The sequence below is a fragment of the Prinia subflava genome, chromosome 17 (assembly GCF_021018805.1).
Source record: "Prinia subflava isolate CZ2003 ecotype Zambia chromosome 17, Cam_Psub_1.2, whole genome shotgun sequence".
NCBI lineage: Eukaryota > Metazoa > Chordata > Aves > Passeriformes > Cisticolidae > Prinia > Prinia subflava.
In genome coordinates, this window is record NC_086263.1 from 11,005,705 (window position 1) to 11,027,178 (window position 21,474).

At 46.0% G+C, this 21,474-nt stretch overlaps 2 protein-coding genes across 3 annotated transcripts; one reads left to right on the plus strand and one right to left on the minus strand.

Moving 5' to 3' along the window:
* Positions 1-1,977: 1,977 nt before the first annotated feature.
* Positions 1,978-4,268, minus strand: LOC134559370 (cytochrome c oxidase assembly protein COX19). Of its 2 annotated transcripts, none has more exons than XM_063414065.1 (3): positions 3,766-3,955; positions 3,557-3,668; positions 1,978-2,484 (listed from the first exon to the last, which is right to left on the minus strand). In XM_063414065.1, the coding sequence occupies exons 1-3, from the start codon at positions 3,845-3,847 to the stop codon at positions 2,397-2,399; spliced, it is 282 nt and encodes a 93-aa protein (XP_063270135.1). In that variant the 5' UTR covers positions 3,848-3,955; the 3' UTR covers positions 1,978-2,396. The 2 variants fall into 2 exon arrangements, with proteins under 2 accessions (XP_063270135.1, XP_063270134.1); XM_063414064.1 differs by lacking the exon at positions 1,978-2,484 and adding an exon at positions 2,493-3,425 and having other exon boundaries at positions 3,468-3,668; positions 3,766-4,268.
* Positions 4,269-11,210: 6,942 nt separating this feature from the next.
* On the plus strand, positions 11,211-19,278 carry LOC134559371 (cytochrome P450 2K1-like). Its single transcript, XM_063414066.1, has 9 exons — positions 11,211-11,415; positions 13,542-13,704; positions 13,870-14,019; positions 14,299-14,459; positions 14,936-15,109; positions 15,599-15,740; positions 16,284-16,471; positions 16,961-17,102; positions 17,438-19,278. The coding sequence occupies exons 1-9, from the start codon at positions 11,218-11,220 to the stop codon at positions 17,623-17,625; spliced, it is 1,506 nt and encodes a 501-aa protein (XP_063270136.1). The 5' UTR covers positions 11,211-11,217; the 3' UTR covers positions 17,626-19,278.
* The last annotated feature ends 2,196 nt before the right edge of the window (positions 19,279-21,474 follow it).

Genomic DNA, 21,474 nt, shown 5'->3' on the forward strand with positions numbered 1-21,474 from the left:
TCTCCCTTCCACACCTGCAGTGACACCCAGGCCGTGCTCAGTCCCAGCCGGTTCCCGAGGGTTTCCCTGTCTCCAGTCGGATCTGTCAGCAGGTGGAGCTTCAGGGCAGCGCTGGCACGGGCAGGCTCCTCTCAGGGAGATTGATGCACTCCCGCAGCACAGCAGCTCATCAGCTCCTCCAGAAATCAGTGACAAACTGCAGCTCACACTCCTCAGCCCAGCGTCTCCAGAATACAGATTTTTCCCAGGGTGGTGACAGGCTCCTCCTGGTCTGGGCACATGAATGTTGGCTGTGAACCTGCTGCTTTCACCTGGCTTATACCCAGTGTCAGTTTAACCTGGATACCACCAGCAATACTAAAATAAAGAGGTTTCAAGTGGAAAGGTTTTGATTCATGATTTGTATGTTGACAGGAACTAACTGAAGAGCATTTTGGGACCTCCCCCAGGTGACTCCAGTGTTGCAGGGACTTGTCCCTCTAAGCAAGTTGGGAAAACTGTCTGACCCCAGGTCTAATGGCTTTTTTCCCCACCACTTCTCAATGCCTGATGTCCCCCAGCAGCTCTGAGCTTCCCTTAAAGCTCCACTGAACATTCTCCTTTCTGCAGCCAACGCTTCCAGCCAGGACAGATGTGCCTCTGCCCATTCCCTGAATTTTCAGCTCTCACAGCACTCACAGCTCTCATCCTGGCACAGGGGACAGCACTGACTCTGTGCTGGAAGCAGGATGAGAGCTGCCCCTGGGTCTGGACAGGATGAGGATGTGAGCCTAGGGCTGCTGAAAGGTGCAAACCTCTCACCCCCGCAGTTCTGTCAGGGTGGCCATCAATGCCTCAAAAACTTTGTAACAACCCCGAGGACAGAGCTGACATCAACCTCTCAGGGAAACACAGATGGAATTCCTGAAGGAACTGCTTGGCCAAAACCACAGGGCAGAGTAAGAATCAAAAAATGAAACTCCACTGATAACAGCCCAGATTGCTCCCCCACACTGGTGGTTCCTTCAGACCTACCAGGAATTCACTTCACCTTATAATATTTAGGGAGCACAGAAGCATGAAATTTGACTTCTTTCTTCTGAAGATGCTGGAGATTATTTTAATTCTAACTTGGTATCACTAAAAGAAAGCTCTCATTCAGTAGTTTAATATAATATCTTTTAGTATCTGTTGCAGCAATACAATCTCTGCTTTCTTTCCTACAAATGTACTAATCTCACCAAGGGATATAATTTGAACAGTAGAATGAAGTGGAATAAAAATATGCAGCAGCAGGCAAATGTCCTTTTCAAACAGGAACCTGCTCTGAGCTACGTGCACTCTGTTCCATCAGATTAGACAGAGCAACAATTTAAATCTCAGCCCCAGTGATCAGTATGAAGAGCAGAAAATGTTCTTCCACCCTTTCCTGGAACTCGGTATGAGCAGATGCACAGTGGAGAGAGGCAGAAGCAAAAGCAGGCAGCAGGGGAGGGGAGATGTATCAGACAGGGGGACAGCAAATAAAAGAGAGCTGCCCTGGCAGAGAGAGCCAGATACAGGAGAAATCATTCACTGGGTTAAAAACAAAACCAAAAGCAGCAGGGATAACAGGGCAGAACAAACAGTGGGAAACACATCCAGAAGATTTACTGATTTATTGCCTGCTTGAAACACATTTCTAGGGGGCTAACAGGCCAAATTATTTCTGCTTGATGTCAACATTAATGAAGAAAGACTTCAACTGCATTAGAATATGCAAGAGAAATACCACTGTTCCCAGTTAAATGATGAAAAAATTAGGTGAACTCTGCTGGCATGGTAAATAAAAGCAGAATCACTCCCTGACTGGTGTCTGGAACTGGAAATACTCTCCCAGCAATGATGGAAGATGAAATGACAAAAAGTCCCACCCCAAGTATCCCCACAGGACCCCAGTGTCTTCCACAGCAGGGTGAGAAGATCACCCCACTAATGCCTGTATTTAATAAAAAGCAATTTGAATGTACAACAGCTTTATTTCCATCTGGTAAGTATCTGCTGTGAGCATATCAGTACTGCCCACAGAAGACTAATCAGCAGTTCAAGACCTACACAATAAAGGATTGTTTGGTTTGGGTTTTTGTCCTTTTAAAATAAAACTTCACTGTTCTTACAGAGACACGGAAAACACTTTGGGCTGTGACTGTTTTGACTCTAGAGAAATTCAAAGAAAGAAGTTAAGAAATACTTGAGCAAAGCAGACAAAGGCAGTACTTTTGCTCATTTAAAGGAAAATCTTATTTTAGGAAAATTAAACTTTGGAAAAAAGGTTCTTTCAGGAAACACTTCCCATTGCAATATGAACAGAACGTACAATATGTACTACACTCAGAATTAGGCTTTCCCTTCACGAGGAGCAAAGATGTCTGTCTTCATCACGACTTTTCAGGCTTTTCTTCTGATTTCTCATTTATCAGGTCTTTAAATCCCAGTTTTTCCAGTGGTTCATTAGCCATAAGTTGCCTAAGTAAAAAGGAAGAGAACAACAAAAAACATTTTAGAGAACACAGCCTCTAACCAAGAGAACTGCAGCATTTTCTATTTCATTTATTATTATTTACTCTAAACAGATCCAAGACATCTCAGAGTGATTGCTGTTTGACAAGACCTCAGAAAATACTGTTTTGGGAAAGCAACATTCAGTGATTATTCTTTTCTCCCTTAACAGTGGTTTTCCAACTAAATGTGTTGTTTCCCCATTTTGGGTACTGAGTAAAAGCTTTGTTAGAAACTGACCTGACTCCTGGTTATCTTTAATTATTGCATAACAGCTTCCTAAAATTCCACCAATGCCATTTACATTTTCAAGTGACTATTGTTTAGAACAGCCTTTGTGGTGTCACTAGACTTTGCTGTAGCGATTTTCAAACTCATTTTTGATTTGCAGTGTCCTTTCCCTAGATACAGGGAAATTTGTGCATTTTTCAAAGCTCCCTGAGTCACCCTTGCACAGGAAGCATTGCAAAGCAATGCACGAATGGAGACATCCCTGGAAAACCAATCACCAACGCTTTCTTCACTTGAAGCGAGGTGAAAAAACTTCTAACTTGCTGCCTTGAAACATATTGCTAAGGGGCTAACAGGCCAAATTATTTCCACTTGAACTCAGCATCAATTAAGACTCAATTGCATTAGTGAATGCAAGAAAAATACCACTGGCTCGGATAACTCGTTGTTAATTATACACAACACTTGGAGGCGTCTTGGACACAGTCAGCGCTTATTGAGCAGGCCATGCAGAAGGTGAGCGGAGTACGGGCTACAAGGTAAAAGTTTAACTTGTAACCACAGCTGAAAACAAAAAATAAAGCTTCACGCTGGCCGCTGTGCAGGGTGAGATCTGCCGGGTCTCGCTGTTATCCCACCCTACGGGCTGAGTGACACGAAACCACAAGGCGGGCGACCTGCAGATGCCACACGGAGCGTTTATTTCCTTCATGGGTGACCTGCAGATGCCGCACGGAGCGTTTCCTTCATGGGCAAACCCTGCGTGACTGCGGGCCCCGCTCCCCTCCCGTGCCCCGGGCGCACTCGCCTGTCCATGCGGCACTCCAGGTAGGCCATGGCGCTCTGCCGGCACGCCGCGCTCTCGTAGCCGCTGCGGCGGAGACACTCCATGAAGCGCTCCTTGAAGGCGCTGCACTCCCCTGTAACACACACACAGCGAGGGCCGCGCTCGGGCCGGCCCCGGGCCCGCGGGCGGGGAGCGCGGGGCAGGCCCGGCGCTGGGCCGCGCTACCGTACCGAAGTGATCCAGCGGGAACGCGCCCTTGTCCGGCGGCCGCGGCGTGAAGGTCTTGGTGCTGAAGCTCATGGCGGTGGACATGGCGCTGCCGGGGTGGGGACACGGACGGCGCGGTCCCCGCGGTCACTCTTGGTCACTCTCTGGTCACTCCCGGTCACTCCCGGTCACTCTCTGGTCACTCCCGGTCCCGCTGCCGCCGCCGGGGGGAGCCGCACGCCGAGCGCATCGAGCGGGGTCACGTGACCGCCTCTGCCCGGAACGGGCGGGGCCGCGCCGCCATGGAGACAGCGTCAGCGTTGCTATGGCAACCGGAGCGCCACGCGTGGCCATGGAGACGGCGCCGCCCGCCATGTTGGGCCGGGCCCGCAGCGGGCGGGTCGCTGCCGTCACAAACAGACTGCGGGATAAGCGGATTCCTCCTCACGAACCCCGTGTCGTTGTCCTCATTCCCCTCTGAATGCTCCCAGTGTTTTCCGGGTTGTCCTGTGCAGGAGTTTGATGACCCTGTGGGTCCCTTCCAAACCGGATTTTCTGTGATTCGTTCCTGTGGATTGGTGGCTGTGACGGTCGCGGGCTGCCTGGCTGTGGAGGGCTCCCGAAAAACGATCTGTCCTTGGCATTTGCACATGGGGAAATGGAGGAGGAAAGAGCCAAACTTGGAGCCTGGTGTCCGCAAATCCCTTCACACACGATCCAGCCTTGTCCAGTCTTTCCCTTTTCTGTGCAGGGCTGAGGCTCCTCCTTCCCTTCTGCCCGAAGAATAAATTCCTCCCCTGTCACTGCTGAGCTCTGGGTCCTGACTTAAAAGCCAATTTTCTGGCCCCAGCTCTGGCTGGTGTGTGATCCCAGAGCCGTGGGGATGGCACTGGCAGGAAGGCAGGATCAACATCCTCAGAAACACAGCAGGATTTTAGATGGGCTGTCCCCATTCCACTCAGCCATCAGCTGCCCATGGTGACCACAATGTGGTTCCTCATATGGCATTAATCCTCATGGTTTAAGTTGTGCACAAACCCTGGGGACAGCACTGAGGTATTTTGTACCTCCTACAAGGACAGAGAGCACATGGATCCCCATCACCTGGATTTCCCAGTACCTGGATTCCCATCACCTGGATTTCCCAGCACGTGGCATAAACACTGGTGAGACCAGTAACACCAAGGGGGTGTTGGTAGAAGCTTGGGAAATGGTGAACTTCCAGATCCTCAAGATGTACAGCAAAGAAAAACACCCATCCTGCCTGCAGCTTTACAGCACAAACTGCAGATTCACAATCTTCTGAAAGGGGGATGAGAAATAGCTTTAATTTAACTCACCAAGTGTTAACTGTGGATTATGCTGGTGTTTTTTCTTCTTTGCCCGTAGCTGAAATTGGTTTAAGACAGTATTTTGTCTTTTTTTAAGTTGATTTTCTTTTAACTAAATGACTGAGCTAAGCAGAAAGAATTCAAGGCTGGGAGAAAAAGAAATGAAATAGCTTCAATTTTTAAGGGCAGCCATTATGGAAATATTAACTGCAGCTCTGTTTAAAGGGTCTTTTGTTTATGCTTTGATTGCTTTCTTATTACAGTATTGTAAATGGAAAATTACACCATGTTCTATTACATAAGCAACTGGTTTGCACAGCTTGAAATATAAGGTTTTATTATTAGGTTTTCAGGGCTATGAACAATAGATGGGTTTTATTATACAGTAAATAGCACTTTTCCACTTGACTTCATTATAACACTTAATGGTAAAAGGGAGATTCTCCTCTTTCATAAACACATGCAGCAAACAGATTTCAGAAGGCTGAGCAGCAGGGAAGTAACTTTGGTTTATCTGGACAAGTTTAACTGACGTGTCAAGGCACTTGATTTTAGCAAACTGCCCAAATTACATTCTTTACTTTCTGTCACAGTGGTCAGATTGCTGATTTCCTGTGCACTGAAGGAAGAAGTCAAAGGAAAAAGATGTGCAGAGTGGAGTTATTCCCAGGCAGACAGCACCAACCCTTTCCAGTTCTGTTTAACCTCTTTACCAATGCTCTGGGTGATGGGATGGGGTGCATCCTCAGTAAGGTTGGAGATGACACCCAACTGGGCATGAGTGTGGATATCAGGAAAATTCACTTCCCCAGGCAGTGCCACAGGCTGCCCAGGGCAGTGGTGGAGCCCCCATCCCTGGGGGTATTTTAAAACCACACAGATGTGGCACTTGGGGACATGATTTTATGGTGGCCTTGGCAGCCCTGGGGGAACAGTTGGGATCAATGATCTTAAAGGTCTTTTCCAACCTTAATCATTCTATGATTCTCTGCAAAGGCTACATCAACTTGCTATATTTTATTATATCCATTTTTTAATCTATTTGTTAACTCAGGGTCTTTCTTTGGAGTCTTACATGTAGTAGTTACTTAAATTCAGGTATAGTAGCAGGTGTTTGGTTGTGATTACTTAATGTTTTTTATTGCAAATGCCAGTTGTATCTTCTAGAATTTCCTTTAAAGGTACAGGTTGTCATACAATCTAATACATGTGCTTTAGCAATTTAGGATATATTTTTCCCAAGGAGATCAAGTGAAACTCCCATTAGATAACCACTGTGAAGAAAAATACCTCATTTGCAGATTAAACCAACCAGTTCCAAAAGAACTCAACAAAAACAGAGCCACAAAGAGCAGTGCCACAAACAGAGAATTAAATGCTTTTCACATATTATCTTTCAAAGGAGCAAGAGACTTAGACTGCATCAGGGAAATCTGAAATAGCTGCTTCAGCAAAAGGGTGCCCATTGTACAAGAAAGATCAGATAATTCAGTGTTTCATAGTATCTCTAGTATGGAGTCCTGAGCCCTTGTCAAAAATTAGAATGTTCAAATTAGAAGACATCCCAAACAAGGGAAAATCTTGGATCTTCCCCTTTCAAGTTACACAGCTTGATAGACTAGAAACGAAATAAAAATCCTTTGCTTGAATCAGAGCTTTTCATCATTAATTATGAACTGAAGCAACATTAAAAACTGTTCTTTTCCAATGTTGTCAGATAATGCTGAAAACTGATTCCACTACTGGTATTTATCCATCAGTTGGACAAACATCTCAGAAGGAGTTATTACACACTCACCATTACTTTTTGGAAGCACCAAATTGAATAATACTTCAGAGCAGAACCTTTATTCTTTTTTACGAGCAGGGAAACGTCCATGACTTCCATTATTTTCTCTCTCTCACCACGCTGCCTCTTTTAAGAGCCTGCAGACTCAAATTATCAGGTAGTTAATTGGAAAATAATTTATTGACAAGCCATGAAAGGCTCGGAGTAAAGCACCAGGGGATTTCGTAGCTTGACTTGGGATAGCTGTAGGAAATTAATGAGTTGAACAAGACCAAGCACATTCAGATGCTGGAATTTGTGCCCTTGAGACTGCTGTTCCCAGCCCAGGCACAGAACACACCTCAGAGAAACATCCTTCCAGGATCACTCATTCCTACGCCTCACCTTCGTCAGGCGAGCACGCCGCCAGCTCTTACATAAGGCCTCTTGCTCCATCACTGCCACAGGCTGTTGTAAACCATTTTTCTCCCTCTTAATTCAGGTTCCTAGACAAGCAAAAATGCAGAATATTGCCAGAATAGTCTGGGGAATGGGGATTTCTGTTGTGGGTGATTAATGAAATATTATTGTTTTGCACTTACAGGGAAATCGTAGTTTCATGCCAATAAGGTCAGGGCCGTAATATGTTATGTGCTCTGTGAAGATGTACAAAGTGATAGCCCATTTTCTGTTACTGAGCCAAAGCCTCATTCATCAGTTTAGAGAGGAACGTTGCAGAAATAGCAACGCTGCACTGAGAGACAAAACAAAGCTTCATCTCAAACTGCTCATTGCAACTCTGATACATCTAAATCCACATCTCCACCTGCATCAGGACAGGGGCCCAAAAGTAAGATGCTGGGACCCTGCTGTAGATACCAACTAATCACCCTTCATGATATGCCTCAAATTTCTCTTTACTAATTAATACAATTAAGAAATTAATACAATTAAGAAATTAATACAATTTCTGCTATATGTTGTTGAGACAGACAGAAGCCAGAGACCCAGAAAAAAAAAAAAAATCTTTGGAGCTGTGTTGAGGCATTTGATTTGTCAGCTGTATTTTGAAAATCATCTCTTCATAACCCAACCTACTCAATACTCACCTCCCAGGTCAGGCTGCCTTGACTTGTTGGTGTAAATGTAGATCTGGGATATCATGGCTGTAGCTACAGTTACAAGGGATTTTACTGCAAATATTTTTGTAGTTATGGAAATTACAATGTACATTGCCAGCACCGAAGCCAAGGATCTCCCATGTGTTTTCTCACTGAGTGAGACTCATGAAGGAATGGCATCTATTCAGTCCAAGAAGGAGCTTTTTAAAAGCAGTGGAGCTCCCAAGAATGGTAAATGCTCAACACAGTGGGAAATACTCTCACCTTAGGCTCTGCACAGGGACAATGCACTCATCTCATGCACAGATTTTTTTATTTTCTTCTCCCAGTGATCAGACTTATCACATATAATCTTTCAGCTCAGAATACGGAAAAAAACCAACCCAGGAATCTCTTAAAAAATGCCATGAAATAAAGATTTTTGAGAATATTTTTCAGGATTCTTTCTTCCCAAAGTAGATTTGCAACCCACACTGATTTGACAAACGAATGAAAAGAAATTAAAGAGTCATTTGTACAAAAATGAGCCAAGTGAACACTTGAGATACTGATCACTACCCTGTAGTGATCCTGTAGAAATACAGATTTGCAGGGTGGGAAGAAGTGGGTGTAATCCAATAAAACAATGCAATAATGATGAAAAATTGAAAGAGGTCAGAGTCGGAAAGCTTTTGATTTCTTTTTGCACTGGCATTTGTCAAGGCAAGCAAAATCCATTAGCAAGGAGCAGCCCGAGTCTTAACACATCTGGGTCTTTAAAAATGTTAATGTTTAATAGGGTGTGCTCAGGCTTTCTATATCCCTGCTAACAATGCACGGGCTGATAGGCATCTCCGGCGGCTGTAAAGCAGTGGCAGAGCCTTGCAAGGCACACAGGCACTTGGTGTTCACTCTCATGGTTTATGATGTTATCAGCAGTCATTGACTGAGTTATGGCCTCATAACAACTCTTTCCCTGCATTATCCTACAGTTCCTGCAGCACTGTTAACCTGTGTCCCATTAGAAGGTGATGTGACCTTCTCCAGATGAGCACACAGGAGTTACTCTGGTGTTTAAGTGCAGGCTCATTTTCCAGGAGGAACTGATGAGCTCCCTGAGCTGTGCCCACATTGTCTGCTCACCTGAAGGTGGCTCTGCCTTGGACTGGCAGAAAGACAAAGACACGAGCTGGCAGCAATGTTTCCCCCTGTCCTGTGTGGGATCCTGACCTGCAAGCCTGTGGCTGCAAGGCTGTGTTCAGGATTGCACACTGGAAGCCGAGGGATGTGAGAAGAAATGGGGGTGAGGGCATCACATTGGCTGTATTTTAAAACTGCAAAGATTCCCTCCCTCTGGAGAGCTCATCCATCATTTCTAACAGAGCATCAGCCCAGCAGGCTGCAAGTCCATGGGCTGACTACTTGAGAAAGGGTCTCACCCTATATTATCACCACAGACTGAAGTCCCAGGGAAAGGGCTTTTGCTCACTCTGACAGCAGCCAGCTGTACTCTAACAGAGCTCTATGCAAACAGCAACAGATTTCCTCCTTTGGTACCCAACTGGCCCCACGTGGGGCATTTTTCCTCCCTCTTACTGCATATTATAAAGTCTCAGGAGTCCCAGTAGTCACACCATTTGCTCAGAGAAGAATCTGGCAGAACAGGATATTCTTGGAAATGTCTGGAGAGGAGTGTACAAGCCAAGACCTCATGGCTGTGCAGCAAATCTTGAGATGGACATGGCCATCCACTGCCCTCCTTCCTTTGCCCACTCTGCCTGGCCCTCTTCTGCACAGGAAAGTTCCCCCTTGTAAAAAACTTCTGATAACAAGCCTTGGAGAGCAGGCAGACGTGCAGGCACCTTTTTCATGTCAATCTAGTTAGAGTTTATTGATTTCCCTTGCCTTTGGCTAATGTACTTTTATTATTATTAATAAATAATCATCATTTTTCCATCAGTGTAGCTTGCACCCAGGAGCCTTGGAGAATTCTAGCAAAAGAATTATTAAACTAAAGATTTCTAAAGGGTTGAACAGTAGCACAGCTCAGTAATCTGGCAGAATCTGCAACCAGGGAGCAAAATATCCCCACTGGAGCATATGGGATAGAGCATCAAATCAGCTCCTTCCCCCTGAGCCACCATTTCTACAAGTGGCTTCCTATTCTTGGGCGCTTCTGCTTTGTTGTCATCCCCCAGGGATGCAGAGCGTGGGGGTGGCTCTTGGAGCTGTCACCTGGGCACGTGGGCTCTTGCAGGACCCTGCCCTGGCTTGGGACATGAGTCAGTACCTGCAGGGCCAGAACTGCTGCCATGTGCTCCTCCTGGTTGGCACCTCCTTGGCAGCAGCTGCCCAGGCAGCCTCCCTCATCCTCCTCTGCTTGGCCAGCTGCAGAGTCTGATCCTGGCTCCTCCCAAGCTGCAAGGATTCAGGATCTCTTTCCCAATCTAGGCAGGATTGCCTGCAGGGGATGGTTTCTCCTGGAGGATTGCATGCAGCTGTTCATAAACAGAGAGAGTCATCACCAAGTGCTGAGCCAGGCAGGGCCGTCCAGGCACACAGTTCTCTGGGCAGTAAACTGCCAAACAGTGACTGAAATGGTTCCAGGGGCATTTTGGGATTGCTGGTAGGGGATTTTTGGGACAAAGTTAATAACAATGCTAAGCAATAAAAACACTGAGTTGCACAAGCAGGTGATTTTACTGGAGTGGCAGGAAAGCAAAAAGAATCAAAGCTGTCACCTGTACATAGATCTGATCCCGTCAGCAATCCTGAATTAGCACATCTTCATGTAATCACCATTCCACCTTCTCTGTGGTGTCTTATCCTCCCTGAGGGCTTGCTTCTGAGTGTACCTTGGGCCAGGCATTATTGTGAGCTTTCCCTCCTTTGTCCTGCTGCCTCCATTGCATCACCAGGAGTCCAGCTGAGTCCTGTGACCTGGCACAGTGACAGCAGTCCAGCATGGGTCCTGTCCTTGAGTTCTGATCCTGAAATCACATCGAGAACAACATGTCCATTAACACAGATTTTAGAAAACAAATACCTTGTCCAAGTGTTGCAGATGAAATAAGACCTTCAGATTATGATAATCCATGGTTCAGGATAAAAAAGGGTGTTTTATTTGGCAGGAAAATTGAGTACATCTGGTCTAAGTGGACACAAACAGAGCCCTTTTCTCTGTGCAGAGCCACTTCCCCAGAAGGCGTGTTCAGGCAATGACAGAAGGGCTATAAAGGGACCCCCAGGTGCTCACACCCTCACCTGGCTTTGGGCATGGCCGTGCAGAGTTTCCTGCAGGACGTGGGCTCCAGCTCGCTGCTCTGTTGGGCAGCAGGGCTGTTGGCTCTCCTTTACTTTCTCTCCAGCTCCAAGAAGTCAGTTTGCAATTTGCCCCCTGGGCCACGGCCTCTTCCTCTGATTGGGAACCTGAACGTGGTGGACCTGAAAAAGCCGTTCCAGTCGCTGACTGAGGTAGGGGCTGAGCGAGCAGGCAGGGGGCAAATGTGCAATTCCTGAAACCAGAAATGCAGCTGGGGAAACAGAGATGTGGTTGTGCTTGCTTTGTGTGGAGGGCAGCAATGAGATATGTGGCACACAGGCAGGCTGGCAGAACGACTTTACCTTCAGAGGTGCACACACACACTTGTATTTATAGATATAATACACACAATCCTTTCTGTATACACACTCAAGCATAGACCACCCACCCCTTGCAATCTACTCCAAATTGTTGGTGTTTTGAGCCCTTCAGAGGCTGAAGATAAAAGACTTGACTTGGTCAGGCTCACTGCCACCAGACCTCTAGGAAGGATGAGTGGATGGAAGGGATGAAGCAAGAAAAGGTATCATCCCCACAGCAGAGGGAAAGAGGATGCCCTAGGCACACTTTTTCTCAGAAGTAATTATATCTCTGCAATGCAAAGCACAGCTCTGCCTCCCCAGCCCTCCCCCTGCACACACTGCCCAGGGTGGCTGACAACTCATGGAGTTTATATGTCTAGCTAAACAAATTGCTTCTTCTTACACAGCTCCATGGACACTTAGATTTCTAAAAGAGAGAAAAGAAAGAAAAAAAAACAGACTTAAATATTAAAAAGCCAAGGGTAGTGTTTGTTTCAGAAAGTGTCTGATGTGTTCCTGTGGAGACCTGGGGACAATTCAGTGGGAACTCAGATTTTATCTGGCTGCTGTAGAGACAGCTGAGGTGATGAGGACCCTGTCACACACCCTGTGTGTGTGCTGCTTACTGGACACTACAGTGGGGAAAGCTGGTCCACAGAGAATCCTTTAGCCACTTGAACACCTGCAGTGAGAGGGCAGTGCAGACACTGCAGTCCTCCAGTTAGCTGCAGAAGAAAGGGCATCCTGTGCTGCCAAGTACAGAATTCCTACAGCAGGCACACAGTGCTCGTCTGCCTTGATTTATGGGGCAGAGGATTGTGTAGAGAACTGTTCTGATGGGTTTCTGGTCCTGAGCTCCCCTCTGATCCTGGGTATGTTTGAGGATGCCAGTAAGAAATCATGAACTATTTTTGGCAGTACTGGGGGATTTTATGGTGCAAATGCCACATGATGGCACCAGACTAATTTCCTGTAATCGACCAAGAAGCTTCATTTGGGCTTTCAGGCCTGCCACATCCAACACTTGTGCTGCAGAGTAGATGCCAAGAAGCACTAATGCAAGGAGATGGCCAAAGGGAGGCTCGGAGGCAGCTGTGATTCCTGCCCCTGGTTCTGCCACACACTCCGTGAGCTGCCAGGGATGAAAGAACCAGTGCTAATGTTATCTCCCAAGCCGTCAAACCACTGTTTGATGAAAACAAATTCAATTTGTCTGGCGTAATAACAGGAGCTGCTTCTAATCTGAAATTCAATTTGTGGAATCTATCTAATGCATAGAAAATGGTAACCCAGGCACATCAGAAACAAGAAGACATTTGGAGCGGATGGCTTGCAGTGTGTTTAAACGAAGCCTAAAATACCAAGTGAATGATTAGCTTGTCAAAGCCACCTTTCTGGGTAGCAGATGATTCATTTTTAATTTGCTATAAAAGCCTAACACTCCTGTGACATTATCTACCAGAATATGCTTCCTAGTCGGATTCAAGTTTCTGGTGGCCAGCAAATAATTCTCTGATGACTGCAACACTACCCACCTTGCCATAATTAGAGACAAGTGCTGTCCTGAAAGAAAGAATTATTGTCTGGCTTTGTTTTTGCAATGTTTGTGGCTTCAGCCTCAAAGGTGTGTGCACACCCGCTTGCCTCAGGTCACCAGCACTACAATAAACAGGCCTGCCTGCTCCAGCATTCTCTAAGCAGCCTCCCAAGGTGGTATTGCTGGCCTGTTAGTGCAGAACACCACAGGAATGCAATGGCACTTTACTGACTCCTCTGATAGGGGCAGTGATAGCAGACACCTTGTTGTGCAAACAGGGTGCAAGCAGAGATGCTGGCAATCGATAGCTGTTGCTCACTACTTGAATTCCAGCAGCACCTGGGAGGCTCCTTTTGGTCTAGAAACCACCTAGAGTGGCTAGTACTAGTGTTTGAGTCCAGATCTGGCTTTGAATGAACATATTTATTCACCTTGACAGCTCTCCAAGATATATGGCAACGTCTTCACGATGCATTTTGGACCCAGGAAAGTCGTGGTACTGGCTGGATATGAAACCATCAAGGATGCCCTTTTAAATCATGCTGAAGAGTTTGGAGAGAGGGCAGAAATACCCATATTTAGAAAAGCTGTGCAAGGAAAGGGTAAATGACCTTTTTGCTTGGATAAGTTTTGTTTCTGTTCATTACATTCTCACAGCAGAGGATACTGTCCTCTTTCAGATCACTTTTTGTGATCTTAGCAGATACCAGTGTGTGAGAATGTTTATGAACCACAGGTGCCATAAGGATGTTACACCTTTATTTTAGGTATAACATTCAGCCATGGAGAGCAATGGAAAACCATGAGAAGATTTACCTTGTCCACACTGCGAGATTTCGGAATGGGAAAGAGAAGCCTTGAGACCCGAATCCTGGAGGAAGTAAATTCCCTTATCAAATATTTTGAATCCTATCATGGTGAGTGTCAAGTCTTTCATCCAGAGACAGAGAACAGGTCTGGCAGAACAATAAAGATTAATGAAAGTTTAACTCTTAGCAAATAGTATCTTGTGGTTAAAGTTCAGCATACAGTAGGTTATTGAACCAAGGCCTTAAAACACTGAAACAGAGTTCCCTGCTATGAATTCTGGGTGAGGAATGAGTTTTCTTTGGGAGTTCAGGACTGCATTTCCATAGGAAACCAGACTGAAACAAGCATAGTCATTTTGTCATTTGTTTTCTTTACTTGAAATACAGGGAAACCATTTGATACAAAAGTGATACTCAACAATGCTGTATGTAATGTCATGTGCTCTATATTGTTTGGAGAGAGGTTTGAATACGATGATCCAGAATTTCTAACTTTGCTGGAGCTGATAAGTCAAAATATTAAGCTGTTTGGCTCCCCTATGGTGCAGGTAAGAACTTAATTTTACGTTTTAGCTGTTAGGTTTTGGGGGGGATATCCGATTTCCTGGATTTGTTCTCCTGGCTTCCCATATCTTGCTTCTTGAGAACAAGGACATTATCATCCAGTCAGCCTGAACATAGCACATCTGTGGTTCTGTGTCTACAATGCACAGATTCCCAGACTCCTGCATTTAATCAGTGAAGCTTATTAGTAAAATAATAATTAAAAAAAGATCCCAAAGCCTTCACAAAAGGAACAGCTTTACCCTTTTTGAAGAGCAGAAGCACAATCCCAAACTTGTCTCCTTGAATTTCAGAAAGAACACTCTATTTCTGCAGGAATCCAGAGCTCCTTGGACTGTAGAAGAGAGGGAATTACAGCCTCCAATGCCAGGGCATAGGACAAGGGACCAGCAGTGTGATTCGAGAAACCAGTATGTGTTCAAAAATGCCAATTAACATTAATACTTCTCTTGCTCCACAGTTATATAACTTCTACCCATCCCTTGGATTTCTGTTTGGAGCTTCCAAGACTTTGCTACGAAATATCAGTGAACTGAATGCTTTTTTCCAGAAGCTCTTCCAGCAACACAAAGAGGAGCTTAATGAAAGTCACTTAACAGGCTTTGTTGATGCCTTTCTGGTGAAGCAAAAACAGGTACTTTAAAGCTGAGTCCCTTAGCTCTGACTTATTCTTAGGATTGGCCATCTGTCAGGGACTGGGAGTGAGTGGAAACAGAAGGACTGCAGTGAGCAGAATATATCAAAGCTCATCCTCACAGTGAGCTGTGCTGTTTTTGCTCATGGCCCCACTGGAACTGCTGGTTAAAGAGATTTAGTTGTCACGATATCCTACGAGGGTAAAATAAGTTACCACTCAGCAAACATCAGGAAGAGATCATCCCAAACCTTCCTGCAAGAATGGTACAGTGATAAACTGTGTTTGGATTTCTAATATCTAGACCTGAGGATTACACATATGCTTGGGACCAGACAAATTCTACACAGCATAGGCCCTAATGCTAGGAGACGAAATGTTTAGTTTTTCCAGCACACGTAACTCACAGAAAGCTAAAATGCAGATAAAAATGGTGGCAACACAGTCACATATGGGTATCACTTGCTGTATTACCCACATGTTTTGAAGGAGTCAAAGAAACAAGACACTGCATTCAGCAATGGAATGTTGACGTATTCAACCCTGGACCTCTTTTCTGCTGGGACTGAGACTACATCCACAACTGTGCGCTGGGGGCTGCTTCTGATGATGAAATACCCAGAAATTCAGAGTAAGGAGGACAAGCCTCTTGTACAATTTTTTGTTGCATGCTTAAGGCTTTGGTTGTGGAAGGGAGTGGAACCCATTCAGTGTTGCCGAGAGTATTTATTCTGAGTGCTCTGAGAGAGATAACAACCATTGACTTTACAAAGGAATTTTATTCAGCTGGATTGCAATAAAGCAGCTCAGCCAAGTGGGAGAGGCTAAGGGGCAGCCCACAGTCACAGTAAAGCTCCCCCATCACCTGCAGGCTATGGGCTTACGTCACTAAAGGTCTCCTCAGGAGCTGATTCTGATCTGGTTTCTGTTGAAGGTTACGGGGTAACAAAGGTGCGTAATGAGAGTCAGGCATGAGATGGACTGTAGTGACTCCATTCAAGCTGCTTTAGCTCAGCAAGAAACCTGAAAGAACCATACTGTGCCCTGACTTACCCACTTCTGCCCTTCCCAGATATTTACAGTTTTCCCTTTTCCTCATCTCTGCCAAAATGGTAGCCATTTCAGTTGCAAGATGAGATTGTTATCAGCTTCTTAATCCTTTCCTCCCTCCAAGGAAAGATTCAGGAAGAAATGAACCGTGTCATTGAACCAGGAGAGCTGCCTAAGTTGGAGGACCGGAAAAAAATGCCTTATACAGAAGCAGTAATACATGAAATACAAAGGTTTGCCAATATTGCCCCCATGGGCGTCTCACGATCCACTCCCAGAGATGTGAATTTCCGAGGCTATGTGATTCCTAAGGTGAGCTCTGAGGCTGGCAGCTCAGGCTGCACAGATTCCTCACAGCTTTCTTTAAAGTAGATGAAGAAACACATAAATAACTAAAGACACAGTGAAGCATGGTTTAATCTGTGCTGTGACCCTTTGTCTTGCATCCAAGATAATTATTATAAACATACAATAGATTGTGGTCTGGTACAGTTGTTTGAATCATGATTAACCAGAGATTTAATTAAATCACACTGGTTTGAATCTTTTATGTCAAATGTGGAACCTCTACCCCAGCACCTTTGTTGAGAGATCTGACTATGCAAGAAAGGAATGTTTTGTGGTCCAAAAAAATAAAAAAAAGCAGTTACTGAAAAGAGACAGAGCCACGAAGGGGGAGAGAAACATTCCCCAGTTCTATTTGTCATGTCTTATTTGCCTCTTCACATTAGGAAAAAAACACAGTCTGGCTCAAGTAAGGGCGTGATCTCCTCTTCCATGAGTTTCTTTGATCCCTTTCAGGGTACTGAGGTTATCCCACTGCTGACCTCTGCTCTGAATGACGAGTTACACTGGAAAACCCCGGATCAGTTCAACCCTTCCCATTTTCTGGATGCCAATGGGAAATTCATTAGGAGAGAAGCACTTATTCCATTCTCCATAGGTAAGGGGGATGTGGATGCAAGGCTAATGGCTGTTCCCCTGATTTCAGGAAAGCCAGGGACACAGAACAGAGGATGTGAGATTTCTGGTCATTTCTCCTATCCACCTCTTCTTTGGGAGAGATGGGATACACGGATTTACTCACAGTCACTGAACAATTTCTTATATCTACAGACTTCTGTGTAGTTTGTGACCAAATATACAAAGAAAAGGAAGGGAAAATTTCCTACCTCAACAGCCTGCCCTTCCAGACTGTACCTCCAGTTTAGAAGGTCTCAGACATCAACAGGAACAGTTACAGTGCTGATCATTAACTTCTCCCCTGGTTGTTTTCAGGACGAAGGGCTTGCCTTGGTGAAGGACTGGCCAAAATGGAACTGTTCCTCTTCTTTGCGGGCTTGCTCCGCAAATTTGTGTTCCAGCCCCCTCCAGGAGTGGATAAGTCAGACCTGGATCTCACTCCTGACGTCGGCTTTACCTTGACTCCCATGCCTCACCTGGTTTGTGCTGTGCCCTGTGAATGATCAAACAACACAGCATTAGAGTAGTGAACGCTTCAAGCTTTAAAGCAAATCTAGATACAGTGAGGAAAAGCTGTCCCTGAGCTTTAGGGGAAGGAAGACACCAAGCACTGTTATTTTCTCTCATTCATGACATTCTCTCCAGCAGCTCTTGCAATGTCTGTGTAATGCAAACCCTTCAGACAGCTCTGAGTTCTGCTCTCAGAAACTGTGATTCATTCCTGGAACAGCACATCAGAGATGGTGTTTTCAGAACAGTTTGAAAGAGTGAAATGCATTCAGACTTTCTCTGTAGATGTAACCCATCAGAGCTTTCCTTTGATAGCCTCTAAGGGGAATTTCTCAGCCCAAAGTCCAAGCCCTGTGGCAGAGCTGAGTATCAGTGGCCCAGCTGGAGACAAGAGACACTCAAAGGATCTGGAAATCTCCTCAGGATGGCTCCTCAGCTGAGCCTCAGACTGAGCTTCCATTGTGCATACAACCTGCCTTATCTTTATTACAGAGTCCCAGACACAAGGGTGTAGCATGGGCTGATGCCAAGACCCAGGGACGGGACAGTTATCAGAAAACATCTAAGTGGTTTGGGAAGTAGGTTCTTTCCAAACTCACACCAGGCACTTTATGCTGAACAGCCCGTTTATGATGGGGCCAATTGAGCAGCTTTCCGCTCCTGCTAAGAAAGGCAATTCTACCACTCCCTCACCTCTCCTGGCTTCATGCTGCCTCTGGCACTTGTCCAATCCCTTACTGGGCCATCTTAGATCCCTAAACTGGCAGAAAATGAGCGGCCATGGCAAGGGAAGGGTTTGTGAATCAGCATGGCTGAAGCGATACAGGCCTGCGGCAGTGTGAGCTAGGGCTGGGCAGCAGGACTGCCACGCTCCACCAGAGAGCTGGGGAGGCTCAGCCCCTGCTCCCCTGCACCTCAGCAGCTGTACGTGCTCTGTAGATCTTCTCCACCCTTCACAGAGAGAAAGGATCCTTCAGGGGATGAATCAGCTGCTGTAAGGTTGTCATTTCTCACTCTCTGCACTGACTGCAGGGTGAACCATCATCCACAGGCTCCTAATTCCAAACTTCAGTCTCAATTTCCAGGTATGTTGTGATGAACAGGGACAGTATTGTCCATTCCACTGAAAATGGGGCAGTTATGGTAAACAGACAACATAAGGCTAAAGTTACTGTCATCTAAAGCTGAGCAGTGCTGCAAAAGGAAGGAAAGGAGAAAGAATATGAAGGGATGACAAAGAATGGTGGCTTCTGGCCAAGACACTGACTCTCCTCACTAGCTTTAGTTCACACAACTAAAGGCAGTGATTCTGCACCTTCTACTTGTTGCACTTGGGGGCTGTACCACAGGCCCAGCTCCAGCTCCTGGGCACAGCTCAGGGAGTGCTCAGCAAGCTCTGCGACAAGGAAGCCTCTGCTGCTGCGCTTGCTTGCATTTGTTTTGCTGTTGCTCTGTTTGCAGTCTGGCTATTGCAAGCCTGACCTTATCACCTACTTAATCATTAAATATTTTGTTCTGTTGCTGTTGATCTCTCTGGTGTGAAAGTATGAAGTTGATTTCAGGTCAAAATGATAAAGCTGGGCTGCACTACCTTCAATACCCCAGCATGAGAGGGACCCGTGGGCAGCCTGCAGCACAAAGAGCGAGCAATACTGACAGCTACAAACACCTCAAAGGGAATAGCTGGACTTCTAAGTCCAGAAAATCACAGCTGCTGTGTGACTCTGCATGGCTCTCTGATGTGGCCCCTTTCAGTGGCTCCTGTGTCTCTTGCCCTTGCTTACAAGGAACCCATCACAGTAAAAGCCAGCAGGAGTTATTCAAGGCTGCAGTCTGGGATGTACTGCTGATCAAGAATGGGACTGCCAGAAAAAGTGCAGAGATTTTGGGGGATTTAAGTTAAAGGATGCAGGGCTGGTGTTTTAGTGGCCCAGGTTGCCTTTAGGTGGCCAATACCCAATGCTCCACGTCATCACCAGTACCACCCAGGTACCACCACACAGGTGGTGGCAGAATGCCACGTGGGCACGAGGGATGGAGGACAACCGGGCCACGAGCACCCTGAGGGGCCTGGCTGCCCCAGGAATGCACCCAGAGCAGTGTCAGTGCCTGGCAGGTGTTTTGTGCTTGGCTCTGTGTGCTCAGGCAGGGCAGCACGTAGCAGCGCGGCTCCGGAGCGAAACACAAAACACGTACCAGACGCATTAGTGAGACAGGAATTTCTTGTCATCGCAAGACTTTTACTTACCTTTGTCATTTTAATGCATTGCATTCAGAGCCTGGCTTGAAAAAAAACCACAATACACTCCCTTTGGCTTTTCAGAGATAATTTGAGTCTCTTTCTGAAAGGCCTTTTTATGAGTTCAGAGGCTCCCAGGGCAAGGATGAAATACCAGGAGGGCAGCAGCAACACGTAACTTCTGCCCTGCAGGGTGCTGCTGGTCCAAGAAAACCTTGCAGGAACAAACATTTTGCCCAGGCACAGAGCATGTGCCATTGCAAGTTCTCATGGCAGTGCCCACGTTCTGCATCCTGCCAGCTGTGATCCTTCCTGCCTGTCTTTACAGCCCCTCTGCCTCTTAGCTCATGGAGCAGGCAGGGCTGAGTCATCCTAGGCATGCTCTGGGGGAAACCATTGCCTCCAGCCCATTTCTTGGAAACTAATAAAAAAAATAATCCCAGAAATGTTGCGACACACTTCCTGCTTCTGCTTCTGGGTGGCTGTTGTGCTGCAACATCTCCACACCACACTGGCAGCCCCGGTGAGTGCCCAGCAGCCGCTCGCTCCGGGACCCTGCTGACCGTGCCCCACTCTGGATCAGATCCACCTCCTCCCTTGCCTCCTTTGCATCTGCAAGGCTGAGGGTCCATATTTGCTGAATAATGGCCTTTATATGATCTAACCTTTGGACAAATGTACCTTTAGCCTCGTGCTTCCTCATCATGTAAGACAGCCCTTTCTTCCCTGAATGATCTTATTCCTTTGGCTGGTTATGCCACACTTCCTCCTGAAAACCACTATTCAAGCAGGTAGACCTCAATTATTTTCTACAAGGCTTAAGCTTTTAGGAGGGATGCAAGCTCCAGGTATTTAGTTTGACTTAAAATCATTCCATTCTCTTGTCTTGTTCGCCCTCTCGAGCCTGCTAGGTCAGCTGGCTTCGTTAACTTCATTAACTTCTTCCTTCTATCCCTTAGAAGCTGGTCTTGCAAAATGAAGTCCTCCCAGAAGTTTCAAATCTAATTTTGTCTTTCCATTGCACTCATGAATCCACTCACGATCACTTGATCCAAGCTAATTTTCTGTGGCTAGCTATTACATGTCTTCTACCTCAGACACAAAGTCTGAAATCACGTCCCTCCCGGGCAATTCAGAGCTGACTTTATGAAGAACTTTATGGGCTACAACCCCCCAGGGGTAGTTGGGCTTTGCCATCATTAACAACCTTTGATCCTCACTTGACATCAAGAAAGCCAAAGTCTCCTGTAACAATACTGACCTTTCTCTCTAGTGACACGGAGATCTCAAATGCTACCTAAACCTGAACCTGGAGGTTCTAATAGGATTCCAAGAGCCTTTTTATTTCCCTGTGTCAGCAGAGTGCTTGGAGGGTCATAGTACTGCTAATGAAGGACCTTGAGGTCTTGGGAGGAGGAGGTTATAGAGGAATGCCAAGCACCTTTTCCCATGTATATGTTCTTGCACACACATGCATGGGTTTGTAATTTGAAACTCTCTTTACTTCTGGACAGGCTTTGCAAACTGCTTAGACCACATTCTCTGAGGTGTTTAAAGAGGGTGGAGTATGCAGTATTTATTTAGGTACTCTACAAACCTTAAT